The 13909-nt window shown below is 36.5% G+C and overlaps 2 protein-coding genes across 4 annotated transcripts in view; one reads left to right on the forward strand and one right to left on the reverse strand.

Annotated features, from left to right (window-relative positions):
• Positions 1 to 232: 232 nt before the first annotated feature.
• Positions 233 to 9827, forward strand: si:cabz01074946.1 (SLAM family member 5). Of its 2 annotated transcripts, XM_044096928.1 has the most exons (7): positions 233 to 500; positions 3969 to 4094; positions 4733 to 4957; positions 5035 to 5145; positions 5349 to 5621; positions 7772 to 7876; positions 9715 to 9827. In XM_044096928.1, exons 3-7 carry the CDS (start codon positions 4759 to 4761, stop codon positions 9804 to 9806), a joined length of 780 nt encoding a protein of 259 aa, XP_043952863.1. In that variant the 5' UTR covers positions 233 to 500; positions 3969 to 4094; positions 4733 to 4758; the 3' UTR covers positions 9807 to 9827. The 2 variants fall into 2 exon arrangements, with proteins under 2 accessions (XP_043952863.1, XP_043952862.1); XM_044096927.1 differs by lacking the exon at positions 3969 to 4094 and having other exon boundaries at positions 234 to 500.
• Positions 9828 to 11936: 2109 nt separating this feature from the next.
• Positions 11937 to 13909, reverse strand: part of si:cabz01074944.1 (obscurin) — a 28790-nt gene continuing 26817 nt past the window's right edge. For both annotated transcript variants that reach the window (XM_044096888.1, XM_044096889.1), the window contains exon 10: positions 11937 to 13776. In XM_044096888.1, the coding sequence (XP_043952823.1) occupies positions 13699 to 13776 (78 nt within the window). In that variant the 3' untranslated portion in view covers positions 11937 to 13698. The remainder of the gene's footprint in view (positions 13777 to 13909) is intronic.

The raw sequence follows: 13909 nt of genomic DNA on the forward strand, positions 1-13909 counted from the left end.
GTGACTGATGTGTAAGAATTTCCAACATCCCCTGAACGTGTCATAAAAAAAATCCTGACAAAACAGCAGTTTAAACTCAACATGTCTGGGTGTGTGTATTTATTTATTTTATTATTATTTATTTTTTTCTCCCCTCCAGGGTTTTTTTCTTTGTGAGCTGTAGTGTCCCTACATGACAGTAGGCTGACAGGAAAGGGGCAGGGAGAAGAGGGGAGACATGCGGCAAATGTCACCGGGTCCGGGAATCACTCAAGCTCTCCAAATGTGGGTCGCGCTATTCCTACGCCACCACAGCACGCCCAGGGTGTTTGTATGGGGTGTAAAATGTCTCACTAACACCCATTTGATTGCATAGTGGAACTATCACGTAGGCGTTGGTGCGGTCTCTCGCGCCGTTAAGGAAGTAGCAGACGGGAACCTTCATTCTCCTTCAAGTCGTCACCCTCAATTGTCCGGCGCTGCAACAATGAGATTTATCGTCCTTTTCCTGTTGTTTCAAGGTAAGTAATTATACCAGCGCCCCGTTTCAGAGAGCGGGGTTAGTGAATACCATAGTAGGGTAAGGAGTTTGGGGGGGGGGGAGGTGTGTGTACTTAGGCTAACGGCTACATGTGAGAAATCCGTTACCTTGAGTCAAGTTGCCACCACAACTCATTCTGTGAACCGTAAACTCTTGAGTCTGTCCTTCTTTTTTAGCTGGTCAGGCACGGGGAAATTGGCATAAAAGCCTATATATTTTTCTGTATAGTGAGGCATTTTGAGCACTACCGTTTTTCTCAATAAATTATGCAGCGCAGGTGTAGTGAAACTTTACCCCGTTAGTAGCGTGGCGCTTGTCTCTGTTAGAAACTTTGTTTTGTTTGACCTCCGCAAGATGTGTGAAGTTATTCTGCTTCTCATTTATGTTTTTTTTTCTTTTTTTCCATTACATTTTATTTTAAATCCAAGCTTTTTAGACGGGAGCCCACCCACTTTCGGAACGTAAAGAATCCTTTACAAGTAGCTCGCTCACTGAAAACCACGCTACCCTGATGCGTTACCTTACCTTCTTTTCCAAAGCCGAAAACCCGGAGTATCATAGAGCTAAGTAGGTTTATTCAGAGTGCTTTTGTCGGTGTTTGTTAATCCTGCTTTCTGAATACAACAGAATGTGTCACAATCTTATTTCCGCTTTTACTAAGAGTTGATACTGATAGCCTTCCCTTTTTTCTTCATACAGAAACTTAACATTCCAATTAAAATCATATCTGTAACTACAGACTGCCCAACAAAAGTAATCCCATGAAATTTTTCATTTAACCATCCATCCATCCATGTCCTAGTGGGGTCAGGAGGGGTGCTGGTGAATATTTCCAGCGAACGTTTCGAGCGAGAGGCGAGGTTCAATTTTTTCAATGCATTTTATCTAAGAAGTAGCAGAGAATTAGCCTACTCTGAACTGGAAAGGAAGTAACTCACGATTTTGAAAGTTTCTTGTACCCCAGAAATGTGAAAAGTGTGGCATGCATTTGTATTCACTCTCCTGACTCAATACTTTGTAGCCATTTATTGCATGCATGTGTGTAAGACAGTTTTTAGGCTTTTTTTCTTTTTTCTCTTTTTTAAATTCCACTTCAGAATTGGGCACTACTTTGAGTTAATTGTATACAATTCCAACAAAATTTTTAAAAGACGTATAGCACCTTTATACACATAAACAAGCTAATTTTTTTTAGCATCTGTAATACGTCCTTAATTTGAAGTCTGTATAATTTGAATTCATACAGACTTTGAATTAAGTCTTTGTGACTTAATTTGAAATCCTTAGAATAACGGTGGTAAATGAGATGTTGTTTCAAGAATCCTATTTATGGGCTGTCACCCTTTACCGGAGATGAAATACACCCATGGAGGAAGCATGTCATGCATATATTTAGCAACTCTTCGACAGTACGTGTCAAAGGAGATTATTTTTGTATAATGTGTGGATGTGCTAAAAGACGCATCCCCCCACGATAACTTTATGCTAATGTGTTGAAAGATTAGATATTTTCTTATTTGTAAAGCTTGACACCAAAGTATAACTTCACAAGTTGCTAAACGTTTCTCTTTTTTATTTTTCATTTTATTTTAAGAGTTCTCATAAAATTAGGCTATTACTTCATACTCCAAATATTTCAACTTTGTTATCATACGACTCTTAATATTATTGTATATTTTTTTCTCACAATATTATGAGTTTATTCTTGTAATTGAATTTTAGCCTCACTAAGAAAAAAAGCGATGCTAAGAACATGTATCATTGGAGCGTGAAAAACTTTCTTATTAAAACGTACGAGTCAGCGATCAAACTCTTGCTGAACCTCAAGTGATGGATTAGAAACATATTGATTCAAGAATCTAAAGTTTTTGCTGTCTGATTGTTTTTTTTGTTTTTTTTATTAAACCACCAGGTCACAATTTCTTAGAATTCTTCCACCAAAATGGCAAATAATTGAATACTAATAAAAGTGTTGAGTCACGCTGTATGGGCGTCTTCTTTGGCTGCGTTGGTGTTTTAAGGAAATAACTGCACCTTTCTCTTTATGAGTTTTTATTTTTCTTGTGGACAAACAATCACTCCTTGAACTTTATTTATTAGAGAAGTGAGAAAATTTACTCTTGTATAAAAAGAAGTCCCTCACTTGTTTCATTTGCCAAAATTGGACATCTTCAAAGAGGATGTACCAATCTAACAACTTCTGTAAGTTTTGAAAGCCCTAGACAGCATCTACACCCAGTGATAGGCTCTCACTGACTGGCCTATTAGGAACAATAAATGGCTAACAGTAGTAGCCAGATAATCACATTGTAGCAATATCTAGACAATATCTAAGGATAACTGAAGTTGATTTAAGTGACTTTGAACATGGCGTGGTGGTTCGTCTGAGTGATTCAGAAACGGCTTGTCAGATGTGATTTTTTTAAATATATATATATTCATTTGTCTCTAAGGTTTACATGGTTACATTCAGTGGTAAAAAAAAAAAAAAAAGAAGGATCCCGTGGCAGGAAGTTCTGATATACTGTGAAGGCACAACACATTGAAACTTAAAGGAGATGAGCTGCTGCAGCAGAAAGCCACGCTGGATGCCATGCCAGTCGATATTAGATCTCAACATCAGTCTGGGGATAGAACCTGAGCTGGGCTGCTACCACATTTCTTAGTAATTTGCTGGGAAAAGGCGGCTTGTGAAAGGGAAAAATTTGGAATGGATCTAAGGAAGTCACCTAATCCTATTTGAAGTAACACAATCTTGCCTCAGGGAGGTAATGAGTGTGTAGCGTAAAGGGCTTTCAGTGGTCAGAGTGACTGGAAAGATGTTATATCTATTCAGTCCATGTACCTTTTGCAGGAGCGGTAAGCACTTAAAGAGATAAGGAAAAAAGTTGTTGTTTTTTTATCAAAGTAATTTATTATTATTAGGATAACAGTTGTTCTGCTTCCTTGCTTTGTCCTGGGGTGGGTTGAAGAAGTCACCTGATCCATTCTGAAGTAACATGACACTTTAACATTTTGATGTAAAAACCTTGTCCATGCATATTGTCACCCTGACAACAAGGTATGAACAGGTTTGGCTTTCAACCCTGTAGTAAAAGCTCACTGGAACTATATTGTTTATTTGGGTAAACGTCTGACGACAAACAAAGAGAGAGCGCTTTGCTTCACCAACTGGAATTACAGAAATTACAAACTACACCAGCTTAACAAAAAAACTACAGTTTTTTTTTTTTTATTTTCAATACAAATTTAAAAAAGGAGACGCAGAATTTATTTGATTTTTTTTTTTTGTCACTCTTATGGAAAAGGTCACTCAAGACTGTATTTAGGGTATGGTTTAATACTTTTCTATTATTTTTATTTGCTCTCTAAACTCTGCGAGTCACAACAACCACTGCTGTTACCCCCCCTGGCCTCTTGAGTCAGTGCAGTCCTTTTGTTTATGCAGGTTCAGCTGAGAGAGCACACCTTGCTGAAGAACAGCAGTCTTCAACAGATGATGACCCAGCCAATCAGATGCTAACGAGGATTATCTGCTCCTTATAAAAAGCTCCATAACAATTCCTCCAGTGGGGTAACTTGTAGGAAGAGATTTTGTTCTGTTGGCCCCCCCACCCCCACATTGCGTTTGCTTGTAATCGACTTGTTTTGGGCAGTTTTGAAGAACCTTAATCTGCTGACCCATTTTTGTTTTGCTTATCCCCGTTTGACTCTGATTCTGATCGCTTCAATTTAATTTAGAAGCTTGTGTTCGGGAGGCATGGTGCTCCCTTTTTGTTCCTTTTGGTTTTTGAGTTCGCTTTAGATTGATTTGTTTGGCTGTTTTTGTTTAATTGCTGATGTTTCACTTAACTCTCTTTAATTTGTACTGTATTTTTAAATCTCACTTGTTACTCTGGACACTTCTCTATGTTACCACCCCTGATCCCATGGACCAGGGGTCTCAAACTCCAGTTCTCAAGGGTCACTGTCCTGCAGTTTTTAGATGTGCCACAGTTACAAAACACTGGAATGAAATGGCTTAATTACCTCCTCCTATTGTAGATCAGTTTTCCAAAGCCTTACTAGTGACCTAACTATTCTATTCAGGTGTGGTGCAGCAGAGGCACATCTAAAAGTTGCATGGCAGTGGCCCTCCAGGACAGGAGTTTGACCGCGGTGCCGAGACCTTGGGGTCGTAACAATTACACTGATGCCTTTTTTTCCCTCCAGGGCTGCAGGTTAAAGTTCTTGGCGAAATGATCACAACCACAGTTGTAGGGTATGTGGGTGAAACCATTGTCTTGCCAGCCAAACCCATCAAATCATGGACTCTGCTCAGAATTGACTGGTCAATATTACACAACGTCACCTGGATTGCAACATGGGACAAAGGCGTTATAAAAACTGACCATCGCCCAGAATACAAAGGGAGGCTCTCACTTAACATAACTACAGGTAAAAAGGAAATGGTCTCCCGACAAAATTCAAATAAATGTTGATTTCTGTTTACGATGTTTTATGTGTTTCTACAGCGGATTTAACGATGCGAGATCTTAGGTTACGTGATGCCATGCATTACGATGTGGACATCCTCAACACTTCACTTCACAACCAAGTAAACCGGGTCTATCTTGAAGTGAAAGGTAAGTTGCAAATTTTAATTTGTCATGGAAACAAAAATATTGTTTTAACATCATCCTAAATTTCCTTAACTCTTTTTTTCCCCTTCTATAACCATTACATCATTATAGATCAATTTATGTTGGATTCTTGTGGTGTTAAGTTCAATTGGGGGGGAGGGACTAAAAAAAATAAACCTTTTTTTTTCATTCAATAACAATTGCAGAACGCCTGAAGAAACCGACCATACAGCTTTACCAAAATTTCATAAAAAGCGAAAATGGCTGTGTATTGGTGCTCAACTGTTCTTCTTCTGATACTGGCGTTAACTTCTCCTGGGAGGTCGAGCCTCCGTGTCATCACTGCAGCAGCAACTCTTCGACTGACACGTCAGAGCTCATCGCCTTTTTCTTGACAACCCCAGACACTGTAAATCTCACCTGCATTGTCAAGCGCGAATTGGATAGCGCATCAAGCATTTTGATCTCAAAGATGAAAGGTGAGTTTGTTAGTTATCATCTACCGTTTCTTTGGTACAGGAAGAAACTGTTGTGCCTGGACAGAGAACGTTTCCATTCCGGTTTAAATGCCTAGTTTGAGATCCACCAATGGAGCCGTTTCTCAGGCCAGCAATATAATCACAAGACTTTATTTAAATCTACCAATGTAGATGACATGAAGTTGGGTCACTGCTTGGTTTGGTGTCACTACTAAATAGTCCCCTCTACCCAACGCATTCAACATTGTTTAGTTGGTCAGTTGCTGGTTCTAACCCAGCAACTAAACAGTTGCTGTTAAGTTAAACAGTTTTAACTTAGAAATTTCCCAATTTCTAAGTTAAAATGTATTTGTCTCCGCAAAAACTGCGATCAGAAACTATTCTTTGTCATTTGCTTAGAAGTCAGCTTTCCTTTAATTTATGTGAGAAATTCACTATAAAAAGTCTAAAGGGAATAAAAAAACAACAAAAAAACAGAAGAGGTTTGAAATCAGTATGAAAGCAGTTGAAACCAGATGTCTTCAATGTAGAGCCTTTAAAACCACAAAATAGAATCTGAATATTTTTCTGTATAAACCCTGGTGCTTTAAATGTTACGTTTTGAGTTATAATACTCCCCAGATATTGATTTCCATCTACCTGTTGGTTCTCCGTCACTCAGGACATGGCAAAATTAAAAAAGATATAAAAATAAAGCAACTCAAGTTATAATTTATTGGGAGCCATTTCAATAGATCAATGTTTAGGAGGAGTTTTATGAAGAGCAGTTACTCACTAAAGCTTTTTCATTTAGAACCTTAAATTTGTGTAAAGGTGTAGCAGAGATTAGATCAGTGAGACTGAACAAAACTCGCATAGAGGCAACATTTGCATTTTAGTTTTATTTCTCAATAGGTTGCTTATTGAGAAAAACACGTCAAAAGTGTGTTCGCTTGGGGATTTACCTGTTGAACAATACCTGTTGAACATTACCTGTTGAACATTACCTGTTGAACATTACCTGTTGAACATTACCTGTTGAACAATACCTGTTGAACATTACCTGTTGAACATTACCTCAACAGCTAATGTTCAACCTGTTGAATTGAACATTACTGGTCAATTTTGGTCCTGCAGCTTGAATGTGGTTTAAAAACTTTCTAAACCACATTTTATCTTACATTTCACTGTAACTTTGCCGACTCCCGAAAATTGGTCTTAAGAAATGTTCCTGTCTGAGAAACCCCCCCAGTCATGAGATGGGATTAACGCCTTTGACCACAGTCTTTCACACCTGCACTTTTAAGAAACCAGCTCTGAGTAAACCTTTTCTGGAGAAGTGTGAAGTGTACAGAACAATGGCGGACGGCCTGGTGCTGTGTTGTACTGAAACTGTTGAGTTGAACATAACTTCCGATCAGGAATATATGTGTTACATGAGCACTTCGTTCATGGGAGACGGAGACATGTTGCTGTTTACAATGAGGCGTAAGCTAAGGGTGAAAAGCGCATGCGTGTTCGAAGACATCATAAAATCACACCGCCATCTAGTGGTCTGGGATGATAACTACAGCTGAGGTGCTGCTTTGCCTTCAATGATTAGGGTGTGGGTGACTGTCTGCTGGACATCTGTCCAGTCTGCAAACTGCTGTATGATTATGTAGGCCCTAACATAACCTTTCTGTATTGGAGATAATTTTTATTAGTTTAAGATTTTATTTATTTATTTATTTAAATAAATGGGTTTTCTGCTTTTCTTTAAATCTATGTGATAATTATCCAAATGAACAGAAGGAAACTTGAAACGCATGTATAATCTGATATCCTGGGGGTAATAAATCTATGAACTCTTTCAAACTGAATTACTGAAAACAAAAGTTATTAAATGGATTTTGGCTCAATGTTTCTGTCTGAACTGGAGAACCTACAGCATTTTTACAATCTGAATGTTTAAATATGTTTTTGTTTTTATATATGAATTTTATCAATTGTAGCGATTTGAGATCTCTGTAAATGTAAAGTGTGCGATAAGTAACATGTTACCTTAGTTACAGTTTAATCAAACGTGTTAAGTTTTTTTCAATTAAGCTTTGGATAGAAAATACCTCTCTGTTTAACATGTACTTTTACGTATATTTGACACTCTTTTATGATCTTCTTTGTTCTTCCAGTTCCAACATTCGAATCCAGACACAATTGTGGTTACATGTTCGCTTGGGGATTCTTCACTACAATGCTGGCTGTGACCGCGGTGATTTTACTTTACCATTTTAGAGGTGAGACAAAAACATTCATATTATTCACCTTTGCATGCGTTCTTTGTGACACTCATTGAACATGCAGACAAAATTATTCCAATGGAAGAGGAAAAAATAAATAACCTAAACCAAGACATTAAATTTATTTTTGTATTAAAACATTCGTACCCCAATGAAGAAGGTCGGATTTAACTTAAGGGAATGAAACAAAACTGAGTGGATGGATACAGAAGAGAAACCAAAAAAAAAATCCAAATCATTTTGGTTTAGTGAGGAAGCTTTGTTACGCATGACAAAGCTCAAATGCTTTTTAACATTTTGTTTTAACCTCATACTTCTTTTTAAGCTGCTCTTTTCTGTTCTAGTCTTTCAATTAGTGTATCCTGGGAGTTTAAATATGACATCATACAGAGTTGCTCCTCAGAATGGGGAAAGACTAGAACATGTAAGACAGGAGAATGTTAAAATGAGGTTTGCAGAATAATTTGACTTCATTTATTGAAATTAAATATTTGAATCCTCATATTTCTGTTTACATTTCCACTTCATTGTAAAAGGTTACTTCTGAAATGCATGTATACTAAGATATATTAATAATAGTAATATTTTAATAATAAATATTGTTTATACAGTGATTTAAAAGAATGAACTGTTTATTCAGTCACCAGGATTGTCAATGCCTTAAAAAAAAAAAAAAAACTTTTTCAGATTGACAGGAAATGCTGGCTGAGACTTTTCTGAACTGAAACTGTTCGGGGGTTTCCCTTTGGAGTTGGCATGTTACGTTTTTTTTGTCTTGGTTTCACTTGTTCTTTTAAACAAGTGAAACCTTTGGTTTGGGTTTGACGCCTCTTCTGTTTTGGGGGACGGACCTGAAGAACTGATCTTCTTTCCCTGCTTAGGGTCTGCATCAAACCAGTGCTTACAAACTCTGGTTTAAAATCTCTGCTAACCGCCCAGAGGAAAAACAAAAAACTTGTCACGGAGGAGGACCGGGTTTAATTCCAGATTCATTTGACTTATTTACTAGAAAAATATTCTCTTTATAAAGTCTTTCTGACTTTTTCAATCAAACATGTTTGTTAAATTAATCTGAAGAAAAACTGTGTGCCCATGGAGGAGCAAATCTTTGCAAAAACGCTAAAATTCTTCATTCATTTTACACATTTACAAGAAAAAGACTGGGATGTTCTTATGCCAAAATGGCTTAATAAAGGATAATTTTTCATGACTGAAAGCACACATGTGATATTAAAACAAATATATTCTCTAACATTGTAAAATCGAAACTTTGAATGAGAAAAATTCAGAAGCTTACAAGGATTATGAAGTTAGGCGCTTGTGACTTAAAACAAAATGCCAGAAGTCCTCTATAAATTAAGTGGTAAAGTTGTATCTGGAGACTTGGAAATTGGTTTCTGTCTCTTTAAGAAGCTCCCATTTTTTCTGACACTCCCACTCCTGCATGTCATCACAACAGTGAAAAGGTTAATAAAGCAGTTATGTTGTGAAGACTTGCTGAAGGCGGCGTTTCAGACAGAGCAGGAGTTTCTTAAAGAGACAGTGGCCCAAATTTCAAGGCATCGATTTATGTTACTTTTTTTTGCTTTTTTTTTTTTTTTTTTTTGTAATATTAGGTATATATAGCACCTGAAGGTAACATAGTTACTTGATTGTGCTATAAAAAGAGACACTATATGTCTGGAAAATACATAACACTGTACCTTTAAGTACATTTTATGCCTTTCTATCTGTATTGGACTGAACTGTGAATTGTGACATCCAGTAATTCATTATTTATAACTTTCTGTTTCAGGTTTGGCCAGCCAGACATTGACATTGTGTTTTCATTTTAGGTAACATAACCAAAATGGTCCAGCAGTATGGAGGGCTACCTATCTTGCGTCCGACGGGAACCAGAGTTCAGGCGGAGACTGCGACTTCCTAAAAATAAAAGTCCAAAATTTGACATGGTTGTTTTAAAAGGAGTTCAACTGTTAAAAAAAAACTAACTACAACAAACCTGGGTCTATTTCAATATTTCCTTTTAAAGAAACAATGGTTGAGATAAACAACAGGGTGAATATTTTACCAGGATCACTGAAAGTTCATACATCATTGGTGAGATACATGAGTTTAAAATATTAATTTCACACCTCTGGCCTACATTATTTCTGATTTTTTTTCATGTTTTTTTTTTTCTTTCTTTTTATGTTGAGCCTTTTTGAATTGAGATAGTGCCGCCACTTGATAAAATAAAACATTGACCTCACCCAAATGATACAGTATGGACAAATCCCATATTACTTTGCATATTAAATTAGCAATAATTTAATTTACAATTAGCCCAAGACTGTACGAGCACATAAAGTGTATATGATGTGGGGCCACATTTCCTCATAATGTCCCGCAGCACTAGCTGGGTTTCATTTTGGATTTGCTGGAATCTAGCAGAGAGGGCCGAGTTGACCGGAGTTGGATTGGTTGACCGTATAGATAGACGGTCCCTGGTTGTGTTTTTATACTTGCTCAGATGGATTTGAACGCACACAAAAAAATAAAATTTATCAGATTGTAACTTGAACACAGCAGTAAGACGACGCTTGTTTTTTGCACTTTGACTCAGGTCAGGGTAGATCCTTCCAGATTCCTCTTATTGTCTCATTTTTATACTAGAATCGGGTTTTAGATCTCTTATTTCCATTGAAAGTGTTTATAATAATAATGATGTGTGTGTGTGTGTGTATGTATAAATATATATGTATATATTCTTTGATAAGCTGTTTCTGTGCTGATTTGACCAAAGGTTTTGGATCATTATCCAATGGAAAGAACAAGTGATGACCTATATCCTGTTTATGGCAGAGTCCACAGATTCCCCTGTGAATTTTTGGACTATTTCACAAAGATTGACTGAGAAATCTTTGCATGTCATCCAATCATCATCAGATCCAAAGGGAGGGGAGGGGAGGAGGGGGAAACCTAGAACTTGAATGAGTTTTTGGTTAATGCTGTTATTGTGAAATGTACCTGTAAAGTGCTTTATAAACAGAATTTTTATTAATTTATTTTATATGAAACATACATTTAAAGGCTAAAATATGTGAGTCAATCGCAAAGAAAAAATGAAGGTGGAAAATTAAATGAAATTGATTAATGTTTGTCTCAGGTGCTTAAAACCATACTTGTAACATAAAATGAGTTGATTTTTAAGCGTTTTACTAAACGATAGCAGCCTAAAGAGGAAGGCGCTTTGCAGCTACAAATGTTTTTCGTTTTTTGATATTCATGAAGTAGCAGTCATATTTATTACTGCTTTTTAAATGTTTGTTTCCAAAATATTTTTCTGATTCTTCGTCTGCTTTTCGTAACTTTATGAGAAAATCATAATGGTACTTGTATGTGCGATTGAATTTCAAAGTTTGTATGGGTTTTTTGTTTGTTCCGTCTTATTTTGTATCCATGGCTGTTTTGTTTTTTCCAGGTGAATGTCAAACAGTGTTTTATATTTGTTAAATAAATGTTTTATATATATAACTCTGTCTGCTTCTTTTTGATGCTAAAACACAAATAAATATTTCAAAGAAAGTAGTCTTGCTAATCATTTAGTTTTATTTATTCCAACCAGCCAAGTTGGAAAGAAAAACGACTCCAGCTTTTATTTTGTAACTCGATAGGTTTATGCTTTGATCGACCAAAATATGCCAATGATTAGCGTCCACTTTATAATTTATTTACATCGTACCAAACTTGGACAACTGAAACCGGAAAATAAGACACCAAATAAAACAGCAAGCTTTCTTTTTTCCCCTCACTGTCTTTAATTCAATCAAATGAAACTTCTATGTCTTTTTTTTCTACTTTTTTATTTTTTCCAAATTCCACAATAGGTCAGATTTATTCATTTCTTCAAAGTGGGAAATTTAAATACAGAATGATTACCGTCTCTTTAATCAGATGACGGTGACGTCATGGTAACGTTGGAAACCTCTGATTGGTTAGCTGACATGTTTGCGTTAACTGGGCAGGCCAGGAACACGCTGCGTTCTGGTTTGACACGATGGAAAAGTCAAAGAAATCAGACAAAATTTTTATTATGGTACAGATGGTTTTAAAAAAAATAAATAAATGAAAAAACAAAACAAAACAAAAAAACAAGCAGACATACAGCTGGGTGAACGGCAACACAAGTGAACCTCAACAAGACAAACATTTGCGTAATATACATTTTTATTTATATCATCTATATATTTACAAGATGTACAAACATATAAGTTAATATACATTAAAAAACAGAAAGTTATCCACTTCCCAGCTTCAAAATATGGAAAAAACATGGACAAATTTGAAATGAACAATAAACGTGTGCGTTTTGCAAATCACTGTCCTTAAATTAGGTTTTATCAAATCAATGCTTCTTATTAATTTGCATATCATCCACCGATATCTGATACGTGTATTATTTTAGAATTTGACTAATTACCTTAACCTTTCTCTCTCTTTGTTGCTTCAAAGAAAATGGGCACTTTTAGTTTTGTTTATGACAAAACCATTTTTTTTAAAAATTACACAATGGTGGGTGTTTCAGAAAAATAAATCTTATGAAAATAGATTGTTTCTATGATGTCACATTTTCTCACATCCAGTTCAGACCTGGCACCGACGCACATGCCAGGTGATCTGGTCATATTGGGACAGCAGTGAAATAAAACTGGTTGAAATTCTCTTTAATTTTAACAGAGTGAGTGCTCCCTGTTGTGTGATCTTTGTTGTTGGTGGTCTTTGGAGATGATTTGGCTCACTGTTGCTACATGTTCATTTCAACACAGTGCTCTGTTTGTAATAAAAAAATATGCAGAGTGGTATATTGTTCTCCTTTATTTAAAAGCTAGTGTAAATACCTGAGTAATTCTAAAGTCCAGGTCATCCATAGAAAGTATCCATACCCCAATTTTGACCTTTCATGACGGGTGAAAACTTTTATGAAAATCTTAAAAAAAAAAAAAAAAATACACACAAATGTTTGGCACCAACTTTGTTTGATTTGAAGACGATTTGAAGATGAACTACGGCTACCTGACCAACAAAAGGAAGGTAGAGTACTCAAAAATTGTAACTGAGTACTAGTTGTAATGTACTGTTATTGTTCATAAATTAGACAGAAATGAGGTAAGAGCTAGTTCTAAGCTTGCGGATTGTTTATTGTCAAAGCAACTCCATGGCAACTATCATTACAATTAGTTATGGTCCCTACCAAGATGGCTGACAGCTACAAAGTTCCCCGAAGTGTGATGTCACATGAGAACTACGTCTCAATTCGATAAGTAACCAAGAATACTATATGGTTGCTGTGGAGGAGCTGCAGAGATTCACAGGTTGAAGAGTCCGAATCCAAATTCACGGCGTCGTTTCCATGTATAATTTCCCTCCCACTTCCAAATTTTACTCTACTGCGTGTTGTTTATCGCACAAATCTCAATAGTAATGTAACAAAAAGTGGAAACACATCAAGGGGTATGGATACGTTTCCAATGGACTGTTTATCTTTATCAACCAAGAGACGCGTTCTTGTATTTCTGCTAGGTCTGACGAGGGTCTGACATTACATGTTGCACATTGTAAATGCCAAAGCAGTTATTGACATCAACAGGTGTAATGTGTAACTTGGAAAAGCAAGTCCTTGCATCAAAATTGGCCCACAATCTTAAAGCTGCTGAAAATGTCCCAAATTATGCTCAGCTCTAACGGTTCCTCCATTACACTGGAACTGTTAACGCCAGTGGGTGTTTTCTGACTTTTTTTTTTTTTTAGGTGCACCAAAACGTAAAGGTTCAAATCGTCTAGGAAACCTCCTGGTACGGAGACACCGAAGTCTTCCTCATCCGCTGGATCTGGATCTTGTCGTAGACCGTCTGAGGCTAAATGATTGAGAGAAAATGAAAAAAAATAAAAAATCATTTTTAGGGTTTCTCAGTGGTGGCTTAAGAGAATCTTGTCCTGCAGGTTCCAATGACTAAACAATTCACTGAAAGTGCAATGAAGGATAATTTG

Source organism: Gambusia affinis, linkage group LG18 (genome assembly GCF_019740435.1).
Source record: "Gambusia affinis linkage group LG18, SWU_Gaff_1.0, whole genome shotgun sequence".
NCBI lineage: Eukaryota > Metazoa > Chordata > Actinopteri > Cyprinodontiformes > Poeciliidae > Gambusia > Gambusia affinis.

What these genes read in the sequence shown, in the direction of transcription:
- si:cabz01074946.1 (XM_044096927.1), top strand. Translation starts at nt 467, where the DNA reads ATGAGATTTATCGTCCTTTTCCTGTTGTTTCAAG. An exon ending in CCTTTTCCTGTTGTTTCAAG is followed by an intron (nt 501 to 4,732) that starts GTAAGTAATTAT and finishes TTTTCCCTCCAG; the next exon opens with GGCTGCAGGTTAAAGTTCTT. An exon ending in GGTCTATCTTGAAGTGAAAG is followed by an intron (nt 5,146 to 5,348) that starts GTAAGTTGCAAA and finishes TAACAATTGCAG; the next exon opens with AACGCCTGAAGAAACCGACC.